The following is a 12,418-nucleotide window of genomic DNA, read 5'->3' on the forward strand; positions in this document are numbered from 1 at the left end:
CTAGAGAAAACCGCGTGCAGCAACGAAGACCCAACACAGCCAAAAATTAATAAATTTAATAAATTTAAAAAGAAAAGAAAAGGCTTTTGTTGCTAGAAAAAGATTAGTTATATGTATTTCTAGGGAAACTTTATATGGCCTAGTTTCTTTCATGAAAACTATCTCAAAGTTAAAACAAGGCTACAAACTCCTAACGAAGAAAGAAAAACCTTAATCTTAGACGTTTGTATCTACAAAGGATGGTAAAAGAAGATATAGGAAGGCTATAACAAAATACTTTTTTTTAGGGCTTCCCTGGTGGTGCAGTGGTTGAGAATCTGCCTGCCAATACAGGAGACACGGGTTCGAGCCCTGGACTGGGAAGATCCCACATGTTGCGGAGCAACTAGGCCTGTGAGCCACAACTACTGAGCCTGCGCGTCTGGAGCCTGTGCTCCGCAACAAGAGAGGCCGCGATAGTGAGAGGCCCGCGCACCGCGATGAAGAGTGGCCCCCAACTCGCCGCAACTAGTGAAAGCCTTCGCACAGAAACGAAGACCCAACACAGCCAAAAATAAATAAATAAATTTTAAAAAAAAGTTTAAAAAAAAAAAAGACTTTCTTTTAAAAAGAAAAAAAGGCATTTGGGCTGTGAGAAGTGACTGAAAGCTAGGACTGGAAGAGCTATATTCTACAATAAAATAGAAAGTAAGTAACACCATACAAATTTGCCTTTAACTGCTTCCCACTGTTTTATATATTAGTTTTCCTCTTCCAGTTTGATTGTGGGTTCCTGTCCAAAAGGCGGTATTTCTTTTGCACAAGCCACAGTTCTTCACTTAGCCCTGGACACATAGTATTCTCAAATATTTGTTAACAGATTGGCTCAAAAAGTTGCCGTGATGTTCTACACGTGGAAGAAGAGACATAATTATCTAGTAATTAAGCTCATTAAAAATAAGGGTTCTTCTTCCTTCAGGAGTATTTCTGAGTCTGTCTGCCCTGATTGCCAAAGCGAAAAGGCCTTATCCAGTCTCACCCTAGATTTATGCCTAAAATGCAGTTATAATCAATAGGATGAAGGAAAATGAAGCTATTTATTTGAATGGGGTAGGCCATTTTTGAGAAGCAGTGATTTCACAGCAAGTGTTGGGGATAGTAAACTGGCTGGATAAGCTTGCTGATGCTTGTGGATCTTTGTCTCTACATGAGATCACGTGGAAAGACTGAATTTGAGAAATTCTTTTTAGGTTTTTCATGCTTGCAATCATATGAGTGTACACTGGAAAAAATGTACCAGGAGAGTAGACACACACTCAGGGTCTCGTTAATGTAATAACACTAGAGTTAGAAGTAAAGCAAACTGTAGCACTGAAGTCTATTCTAAACTGAAAAACTGGACGTCTGGAGTACCACATGGTGTGAATGTGTGATACGAACTTCGAATAAAAGCTTTGGACGGAGAAAGCCAAGAGGCCAGCCCAGGAGCATATTCGGCGGGCTCTTGGCCTCGGAACTGAACCACTCGCGCGATTCCCGGGCCAAAGACGGGCCTTGCACTCCTCTCCAGCCGAAAGGGGCGCGGCGGGCGGGGGCGGGGGAGAAGACAGCCCCGGCGGAGGAAGCGGCTCGAGGGGCTGGCCCCGGGCCTGCGAGACGGCAAGGCTGAGGACGGGAGATGGACCGCGGGTGAAGGAATACAACAACCTCGGTCCGCCTTTCCAGTTAAACCACGAACGGTACAGGGAAGATTCTGGACGTCCCCGCCGGGCCGCCTCCTCGCCGCTCCACCCCCACCCCAGCTGTGCTGAGAGTAATTCATACAAAAGGCGGACTCGCCTCTGCCCGGGGGAATCCCAGGGACCGTCGATAAACTCCCACGAACCTGGAGCCGAGGGAGCGCTCGTCCCCGCCCCCCCTCCCACACGCTCTCGTCATCCTCTGGGTCAAGAGGAGCATGCGCGAGACACCGTGCGCTCGTCAGTGGGCTGAGCGCACATCGCCCACGGTCCCCGAGAAGTGGGGGGAGGGGACGGCGATCGAATGGGTGCCTGGTGGAGGTGGCGCGGGGTAAACTGGGAAAGTGGTGTCGTGTGCTGGCTCCGCCCTTTTCCCGAGGGTGGGGGAGGACCATATATAAGTGCCGTAGTCGCCGTGAACGTTCTTTTTCGCAACGGGTTTGTCGCCAGGACACAGGTGAGTTCCGGGCGTGGCTTCCGTGGGCCTGGCCTCGGCGGGCGGCCGCGGCCTTTGCGTGCCTTTCTGGCCCTCCGGGGCCTTGGGCCCCCTCCCCATGTTCTTGATGCCGAAGTTGGGGTGCGGGTGGGGTTCGAGGCCTTGGCGGTTTCTCGAAACCCCTTGGCCTCGTGCTAGGGTGGAGGCCTGGCAGGGGCGCTTGTGGCGGCTGCGTGGGGATCCCGCCGCGCCTTCTCGCCCGCCTCGTTCGTCCCCGCTATTTACCCCCAACGGCCGCGGGTTTTTTCCGTCCTGTGCGGTCCAGCCGAGGCTGGCCGGGGCCTATGACAGGACGGGCTTTTGGGCGCTCGTCGGTGTCGCGGGGGAGGGGGGGGCCGCGAGGCGCGGAGGGCGGCGGGCCCGCCTGGCCGGCGCACATGCCGGCGCAGCCTCGTTGGGGCGAGGCGGGGCCCGCGAGCCGCGGCCGGGCGGCAGGGCGAGCCGAGCGCCGCCCCGCCCGGCACCAGTTGCGTGCGCGGAAAGATGGCCGCTCCCCGGCCCCGCTGCACGGCCTCAAAATGGAGGACGCGGCGGCCCGGGAGGGGAGCGGCGGGTGAGTCACCCACACAAAGGCACCGGGCCGCTGCCTGCCCGGCGCTGCTGCCTGCGACCCCGCGGCGGACGGGCGCTGTCCTGGCGCCTCGGTTCCTCGCGGCTCCGGGGGGGCCCTTCGCCGCGATGGGGGAGTGTTCCCGCCACGTTCGATGGTTGGAGGCCAGAGTCGGGTCAGCTTGGCGCCGGCTGTAACGCTCCTTGCAGTGGGGATCGTGGCTTCTTCCCGAGCCTCGGGGACGCTGATCTGAAGGGGTTCCCCCCCCCCCCCGGTCCCAATTTAGGTGTCGTGAAAACCACCGCCAAACCTAAGCAAAAATGGGAAAGGAGAAGACCCACATCAACATCGTTGTGATCGGACACGTAGATTCGGGGAAGTCCACCACTACTGGCCATCTGATCTACAAGTGTGGTGGGATCGACAAGAGAACCATCGAAAAGTTCGAGAAGGAGGCTGCCGAGGTATGTGAAACAACAGGCTGGCGTAAGGAGCTGGTCAGCAAGTGCGTTAAGTGGTAGTTTTCCAGGAGCGGGCCCCTGGTCTAGATCCGACTTGCACTAGTTAAGGTACGTTGCGGAGTTTGCGGTCAAGTCACGGAACGCGAACTTGCAAGAAAAAGGCGAATGCGCCCAAGTTTAGCGGTATCGAGTGGAGTGCAGCATTTCTTCCGAATGAGTGGGGGGAAGGGATTTCTTGCTGGGGTTTGGTTGTGTTTTAGTTACCAAGTAACCATTCTTAATCCTTTCAGATGGGGAAGGGCTCCTTCAAGTATGCCTGGGTCTTGGACAAACTGAAAGCTGAACGCGAGCGTGGTATCACCATTGATATCTCCCTATGGAAATTCGAGACCAGCAAGTACTATGTGACCATCATTGATGCCCCAGGACACAGAGACTTCATCAAAAACATGATTACAGGCACATCCCAGGTTTGTAGGATTAAAAACTCCTGAAAATAACTCTGGGCCTGTCTTCTGCATTGGCAAAGCCATGAGTTTCTCCTTTTGAAGAGCTTTCGTTTAACAGGATGTGGCCTTGTTTTCTTTCAAAGGCTGACTGTGCTGTCCTGATTGTTGCTGCTGGTGTTGGTGAATTTGAAGCAGGTATTTCCAAGAATGGGCAGACCCGTGAGCATGCCCTTCTGGCCTACACTCTGGGTGTGAAACAGCTAATTGTTGGAGTTAACAAAATGGATTCCACCGAGCCACCCTACAGCCAGAAGAGATACGAGGAAATTGTAAAGGAAGTCAGCACCTACATTAAGAAGATTGGCTACAACCCCGACACAGTAGCATTTGTGCCAATTTCTGGCTGGAATGGTGACAACATGCTGGAGCCAAGTGCTAACGTAAGTGATTTTCAGGAGTTTTAGGATTGTCCCGGAAGGGGGTACGTTTGATGGTAACACTGACAGTCTTGTGTTTTAGATGCCGTGGTTCAAGGGATGGAAAGTCACCCGTAAAGATGGCAATGCCAGTGGGACCACACTGCTTGAAGCTCTGGATTGCATCCTGCCACCAACTCGCCCAACTGACAAGCCCTTGCGTTTGCCCCTCCAGGACGTCTACAAAATTGGTGGTAAGTTGAACGTTACGATCAGAACTTGTCTGGGTTGTTATGACGTCTTGTCCCTTCATACAAGGTATTTATTATGTGCTGTAAACATTTTAGGTATTGGCACTGTCCCTGTGGGTCGAGTGGAGACTGGTGTTCTCAAACCTGGCATGGTGGTCACCTTTGCTCCAGTCAACGTGACAACTGAAGTGAAGTCTGTTGAAATGCACCATGAAGCTTTGAGTGAAGCCCTTCCTGGGGACAACGTGGGCTTCAATGTCAAGAACGTGTCTGTCAAAGATGTTCGTCGTGGCAATGTGGCTGGTGACAGCAAAAATGACCCACCGATGGAAGCAGCTGGCTTCACAGCTCAGGTAACACTGAAGTGACAGGTTTTTATTCACTGCTGTAAGTCTTTAAGTGTCTTTGAGACTCACTAAATGCAAGTCTTCTCTCCAGGTGATTATCTTGAACCATCCAGGCCAAATCAGTGCCGGCTATGCACCTGTGCTGGATTGTCACACAGCTCACATTGCCTGCAAGTTTGCTGAGCTGAAGGAGAAGATTGATCGTCGTTCTGGGAAAAAGCTGGAAGATGGCCCCAAATTCTTGAAATCTGGTGATGCTGCCATCGTTGATATGGTTCCTGGCAAACCCATGTGTGTTGAGAGCTTCTCGGACTATCCTCCTCTGGGTAAGGATGCTTTTTTGGTGTAATTAAGAACTTTTCTAAAGGTTTGGGGGAAAAAAAAGTGTTTCTAATGGTAATATTTGTTTTGATAGGCCGCTTTGCTGTTCGTGACATGAGACAGACGGTTGCTGTGGGTGTCATCAAAGCAGTGGACAAGAAGGCAGCTGGAGCTGGCAAGGTCACCAAGTCTGCCCAGAAAGCTCAGAGGGCTAAATGAATATTATCCCCAGTACCTGCCACCCCAGTCTTAACCAGTGGTGGAAGAACGGTCTCAGAACTGTTTGTCTCAATTGGCCATTTAAGTTTAATAGCAAAAGACTGGTTAATGATAACAATGCATCGTAAAACCTTCAGAAGGAAAGGAGAACGTGTTGTGGACCATTTGTTTTGTGTGTGGCAGTTTTAAGTTATTAGTTTTTAAAATCAGTACTTTTTAATGGAAACAACTTGACCAAAAATCTGTCACAGAATTTGAGACCCATTAAAAAAAGTTTAATGAGAAGCCTGTGTTTTCTTTTGGTCAACACTGTAACTTCCTGTAGTACCAACTACTTAGGTAAGAGTTGCCCATAATCTGTTTCTGGTATTAAGTCTGCTGAAACAAAAGAATTTTGTATTTCTGGGTTGGAGCTTCAGGTTTCTTACCCTTTTGTAAGGAGAATTCACCTGTTTAAGTACATCATAGAAAGGCGTCGGTACAACACTTCACAGGTTAGGACAGATAAGCAAAGTAACTTATGTAAGCTAGTTTGTAAGAAGGTCAAATTCTATAATATGAAAGCTCATGTTGCATATAAAATTTTGTATGGTTACATAAGTATTGAGTAAATGAGTTACATCAAACTTCAGTTTCCCAGTTACGGGAAAGTGCATTCACATTAACAATATGCAAGTAATTAACTTAAAATGTGAAGCCTAAATAGTATTGAGCATTGCCCTGCTAGAGTTATTGTATCCAGATTCTAGGAAAAATAAAAGATGCTGGAAGCTAAGTGTGTTTCCTGTCACTTAAATAGAAATTCAATTTCTATAGGAATTTTAATCTAATGAGCAAGGTTGGGTGAAGAGAAGAACAGAACATTGCCACACTGGAGATTAAAACAGTTTAAAGAGGTATGGTGATAAATACTAAGGTCGATTTGGGACTGAGTGTAGGAGAAGCTTAAATTCTAGTTTGAAAATGTTTAACAAAGTTAAGTGCCATTTTAATAAATACCTACTGGAAAGGAACATTGGAAGATTTTAATTTGAAAGTTGCTGAAATTTGACATTTGGGCAGGGTAAAAATAGCTCTTAACTATAATAATGGATAATTTGGTAACCTGTAAATTGCAAGGGACTGGTCACAAAGGGGAAAAACTAGGTGGTCGCAGTTAATAGTAATTGATCTAGGGTATAACTGACATCCGTCTAAATACCTGGTTTTGATATTTGGTGAATCTAAACACTTGTGCATTTGAGGAAACAGTCTAATTCTGTATTTGATACCTTGGATTTTAGGATATGAAGGAGAAATTAAGGTAGCTGGAACTGGTGAAATCACGAGATACATATCCTATAGGCTTTTTTTGCTAATAGAAAGCATCCTGTAAGGTGTACACAGGTGAATTAACTGCAACTGGAGCATTTTTTTTCTCCTTTTTGAATTTTCCTGGGTAAAATGCCTTCTCACTTACACATGAGGCCATTGGTAAGGGCTCTAAAATTAAATGATTAAAAGATTTTGTCCCCAGCTTGCCCCTTAATGTTTTGACAAGTAATGGTGTTTACTATGAAGATTAGAGACAATAGGATTTTTAAGCGTTGCTGGGTAGTATAAATGGTAGCTGATACACACAAATCTTAACAGCTGTAGGATTTATCAAGGGATTTGTGACTTCCCCACAATGAAGGTTTCACTGCAGAAAACTGCTTTTCATTAAATGGAAGCATAGGAAGGGGAGAACAGGGCAGTTTGCGTACTCCATGGATTCTAGTCTGTACATAATTTCTTTGAGCACCACCTGCTGGTGGTCACTACAGATGAGTTTGAAACACGGATTTCTAGGTTCTGGATAAAGGAGTGTTGTGCTCACTTGCGTTTTTTCCACTAATTGCCTTTCTATGTATATGAGCTGATTGCCCAGCAGATTTATAAAACAAGCTGGTGCTTGACCTTAAACCACATTTCATTTTTTTAAATATTTGGCTGCTCTGGGTCTTAGCTGGGGCATGCAGGATCTTCAGTTGCTGCATGTGGGATCTCTGGTTGTGGCACGTGTGCCCCCTACACTGGGAGCGCAGAGTCTCAACCACTGGACCACCAGAGAAGTCCCTCAACCACATTCTACATTGGCCAGCTGTTGAAATAGCAGCGTAAGGACTGTCAAATGGAATCTCGTTGAAATTTGTTGCCAGGAATTCTGGTGTGATTTCAGAATATGAAGAGAGAGAGAGGCATTTTGGTTCAGGAGTTTTAACAGATTGCCAGTAATGTGTATCTCATTTTTAAAAAAGTATTGTGATTACTCACCCTTTATTCCCAAAATAGGCAGTCTAGAATAAGTGAGTTTTGGCTAGGTCAGAACTCAATACTTTTATGCTTATAATTCTCCTACAGTTAATTCAGTTATTGATAATTTATCTCATGAATCTCAGATGCATCAAGAGCTCAGCTATCTGGATGACACAATTTACTCTGAACTAATTAATCTGTTTCAGTGTGGTAATTTCAAAATGTTTTAACTGGAGACTGATGTTTAAATATTCCCCCATGGCCCTCAAAACAACTGAAATCACCTTAGTTTTACCTTAGTTTTTTGAGTATTTGTTTTAAATGTGCTTTTTTAGGCAAAAGTGTAAATTGACTACACCTTACAAATCTTGTTGGAAAGTGTTAATAATAAATTGCCACACTAGGAGGCTGACTTTGAGGTCTGATGTTAGATGCAATTTTGGAAGATGCAGTTTTTTCAAGAACAAGAGCAGTTCATCTGGTTATTTGAGTTCTGTCTGATCTGCCCAACAAAGGCTGACTGCCTAAGTGGTGAAGAGCTCTTGATTTTCATTAATTTGCAGAATGCGGTGTAAAAATCTTGAATGTTAACCAGGACAGGACTGTGGGTTTTATTTTTATTAAAATGTATTTACCTTGGTTAACTTTTCCACTGAGTTGAGTACTGAGCTCAAAAAGAAGCTGTTCCTGGCTGTATATTCACAATTCCTGAAATGGGCAACTCTAGGAAAGGGGTGACAGCTGATTTCTTGTGTGTCAGGATGCCCTTTCATGTTATCCATTGACTGTAGATGTTTGTCATCGTGAAATGCTGCAGAAGTAAGTACAGTAAGTTGAGAAAGTTACATTACAGAGTTAGGACCTGTGTCTTGAAGGGAGTGAACAGCGTGAGTGCTCAATCCTGTGACTGGGGGAGGAGAGCATGCGCCTTCATGAGACAAGAGGGAGGAGTAAGATGTATTTTCCTTTTTTTTTTTTTAACCTTCCTGAAATTTTCTTTTCCTCATCTGGTTTTGCATTTCGTGGCTTGTGTTCTTTCTTCACTTCTAAACCCGTAGGTTCTCTCACCCAGGTGGCGTCAGAGTCCTCTGTTATTTGCCAGCCTCTGGGAACTTCCATGACTAGTTAAAACTACAATTGAAGTTTTACATTGCTTGCTCAGTTGATAGTGATTTAGAAAAAAGAAAACTTTCTTTGTTAGGAAATTGCCACATGGCTCCTGAAAGGTCACTGACCTCTGATGCAGTGGAAACCTTGAAAAGGTCATGTGGCTTTGTTCTTTTCTAAATAGAAGGTTATGCTGTAGTCCTGCAGTCATCAGAAATGAGTGAAATAAGTAGTGACATTGTCATTTACCTTGGACAGCCCTCAAGCAGGCCCGTGGATCTCTAAGCGTTCAGAGCTCAGTTTGTGGTCTCCGTGGGAAAGACACCATGACAACAAAGATACTGTTAATGTTACAATAATTACAAGTAAGCAAAAGTATTAGAAAACTGTTAATGTTACAATAATTACAAGTAAGCAAAGAGTATTAGAAAACTTAGTAAGCAGGAGATTTAGAAGTTTTCCCCATTTTTTTATTGAGGTAACACTAAAATTCACTCTTTTAAAGTGTAGTTCTGCAAGTTTTGATAAATACAGTTCACAATCAAGGTATAGAGTACTTCCATCACCCCTCCCCCTCCCCCAAATTCCCCTGTGCCCCTTTGTAGTCGGCCCCTCTCCTCTACCTCCAACCCTTGGTAACCACTGACCTATATATTCTGTGCCTATAATTTTGTTTTGCAGCAATGTCACATACCTGGATTCATACAGTATGTAGCCTTTTGAGTCTGGTTTTCATTTAGCATGATGCATTTGAGATTCATCTGTTCAGCATATATCAGTAATCTGTTCCTTTTTAATGACTGTAAGTTTGTTTACAGCTGAGGGATGTTGGTTGTTTCCAGTTTTGGATTAATTACGAATAAACTATAAATATGCACATATAGGTTTGTGTGTGACTATAGGTTTTCATTTTGCTTGTTTAAATACTTAGGAGCGGGATTGCTTAGTCGTTGGCAAGCGTATACCTTACCTTTGTAAGAAACTGCTGAACTGTTTTTGCAAAGTGGATGAACTGTTAGTAATAGATTAAGTGAAATTTTAAATTTTATTTTGATATTAATTTTTCAAGAAAGAAAATTAATTTGACTAAATGAGTGTTACACTGAGATTCTGTAGGGCACTTGTGCCCGGGCACTGGGGATAGTGTTGTGAACAAAATGGACACAGTTGCCCTTTGAGTTTATATAATACACTGGGGGAGCTGGATACTAACTGAATGAGTAGATAATTGTGAGTTGTGATGCTCTGAAGGGAAAGAGAAGGATACTATGAGGGAGAAGAGTGAGAGGGACATAACTTAGGTTGGCTAGAGATGGTGTTTGTCAGGAATAGCTGAGATCTGAAGGATAAGTAGAAGTTACTGAATTAGAGGATGTGAAAACTTTGCACTACTTAGACATCTCCATATATGAGGCTTACCTTGGCCTCATAACAATTACATAGAATCAGAGAAGTCTAAGAAAACCTTAAAGCCTTTTAACCTAAGCTACTCAGATCAACTTTGAATATATTCATTGAAATTTTTGCTTGATTACTTCATCAATGTGTGTGGTTATCATATTGGAGGGCAGAGACATCTCATTGAATCCTCAACAGTCTTTGTAGGGGCAGATACTATACTCCTATTACAGATGACAGACTGAGGCATGGAGAGAGGTTCCTAAATCATCCCATTGCTGGATGAAATTTTTTCTTGATATTTACTTAAACTTGACTGCTGGTAATTTAAAATCATACCTAGGCTATTCTCTTGGAATAATTAAACAATGTCATTCTCTTTTCTGTAAGAACCACTAATTTACTTGAAGACACCAATGAATACCTCCTAGTCACATCTGAGCTAAACACTTTCAGTTCCTACAGCTTTTTCTTTTTTTTTTAATTGAAGTATAGTTGATTTACAGCTGTGTTGTGTTAGTTTCAGGTGTACAGCAAAGTGATTCAGTTATATATATCCTTCTTCAGACTCTTTTTCCTTATAGGATGTTACAAAATATTGAGGTTAGTTCCCTGTGCTATTCAGTAGGTCCTTGTTGGTTATCTATTTTTTTGTCGTTTCTGTTTGTTTCTGGCCTCACCACGCGGCATGCGGGATGTTAATTCCCTGACGAGGGATTGAACCTGCGTGCCCCCTGCAGTGGAAGCGCGGAGTCTTAACTACTGGACCACCAGGGAAGTCCCTGGGTATCTATTTTTCTTTTTTTTGTATGATTCCATTTATATGAAATGTCTAGACTAGACAGAGCCATAGAGAAAGCAGTGATTAAAAATGTTCTAAAATTTAGTGATGGTTACACAACTGTAGATGTACTCAAAACCATTGACTTGTATACTTTAAAGAGGGTGAATGTTGGGCTTCCCTGGTGGTGCAGTGGTTAAGAATCTGCCTGCCAATGCAGGGGACACGGGTTCGAGCCAAAGATCCCACATGCTGCGGAGCAACTAAGCCCGTGCACCACAACTGCTGAGCCCACGAGCCACAACTACTGAAGCCCGCGTGCCTAGAGCCCGTGCTCCGCAATAAGACACACCACCATAATGAGAAGCCCGCGCACTGCAACAAAGAGTAGCCCCTGCTCGCTGCAACTAGAGAAAGCCTGTGTGCAACGAAGACCCAACGCAGCCAAAAAAAAAAAAACAAAAAGAAAAGAAATAACAAATTTTTTAAAAAAGGGGAATGTTATAGTATATGAATTATATCTCAAAAAAGCTTTTTTAAAAATGTCAGGGATCAGGAGAGCCCAGAGGTCAGTTGTTGAAGGCCAAGTGTCCATGATGGGTTGATTCTGCTGTCTGTCTTTGATCAACACACTATACAAGGCTGTTGCTACAAAATGTTGAAGTCTTTCCTGGCCATGATAGAGACCTCTCTGTGCACAGTTGGGAGGCCTCAGTTTCCCTAAATAGGCTGATATTGGTGGGGGAGTGCGGTTGTGTGTGTGGGAATATGGCTTGTGAACAAAAGTGACTTGGAGTAGCACCACCTGTGTAGCAGGCCCTGGCTGGCTTCAGGTGTGTGTGAGCGGGGAGAGGATGGAGGGTGTCCCAGTTTTCTATGCTAAATGCCTCTCAGTCACCCCAAGAATTATCATCTCTCATGGCTCGGGGGGTCCCCTGGGCTCAGCTAGAGCAGTTCTTGCTCAGGATTTCTCAGTTGCAGTCAGACCATGATAGGGCCTGGAGTTATCTAGAAGGCTTTCTCACACATTTGTCTGGCAATTGTTGCTGGCCGTCAGCTGGGACCTCAGCTGGAACTGTCAGCTGGAACACCTACCTGTGACCGTTCCATGTGGCCTGGGCTTCTTTGTAGCGTGGTGGCTAGGTTCCAAGAGTGAGTATCCCAAGGGAACCAGGTGGAAGCCTTATTACCTTTTATAGGACTCAGCTTTGGAATTCATATAATGTCACTTCTGCTGTAGTCACTGGCTCATTCCATAGACCCCAACTCTAGGTGAGAGGAGTGTCACCATCATGTTGTAGTAAGAGCATGTGGGAGGGGAGATGTTATGGTGACCATGTTTGGAAAATACCCTACTTTTTATGTGAAAGTGTGTATATGTTAACGCCAAACTCCTAAATTATCCCCCTAACCCCATACCCCTGTGGTAACCATACACTTGTTTTCTATCAGCGGGTCTTATTTCTGTTTTGTACATAGGTTCATTGGTATCATTTTTTTTTAGATTCCACATGTAAGGGATATATTTGTCTTTGACTGACTTCACTTAGTATGATAATCTCTAGGTCCATCCATGTTGCTGCAAGTGGCATTATTTTTTTTTTTTAATGTCTGAGTAGTAGTCCAT

The 12,418-nt window shown here is 44.8% G+C and overlaps 1 protein-coding gene across 1 annotated transcript; it reads left to right on the top strand.

Annotated features, from left to right (window-relative positions):
• The first annotated feature begins 2,076 nt into the window (after nucleotides 1-2,076).
• Nucleotides 2,077-5,513, top strand: EEF1A1 (eukaryotic translation elongation factor 1 alpha 1). Its single transcript, XM_059941795.1, has 8 exons — nucleotides 2,077-2,175; nucleotides 3,051-3,228; nucleotides 3,516-3,695; nucleotides 3,818-4,114; nucleotides 4,194-4,344; nucleotides 4,438-4,694; nucleotides 4,780-5,014; nucleotides 5,104-5,513. The coding sequence occupies exons 2-8, from the start codon at nucleotides 3,085-3,087 to the stop codon at nucleotides 5,226-5,228; spliced, it is 1,389 nt and encodes a 462-aa protein (XP_059797778.1). The 5' UTR covers nucleotides 2,077-2,175; nucleotides 3,051-3,084; the 3' UTR covers nucleotides 5,229-5,513.
• The last annotated feature ends 6,905 nt before the right edge of the window (nucleotides 5,514-12,418 follow it).

This window comes from Balaenoptera ricei, chromosome 12 (genome assembly GCF_028023285.1).
Source record: "Balaenoptera ricei isolate mBalRic1 chromosome 12, mBalRic1.hap2, whole genome shotgun sequence".
Classification (NCBI taxonomy): domain Eukaryota; kingdom Metazoa; phylum Chordata; class Mammalia; order Artiodactyla; family Balaenopteridae; genus Balaenoptera; species Balaenoptera ricei.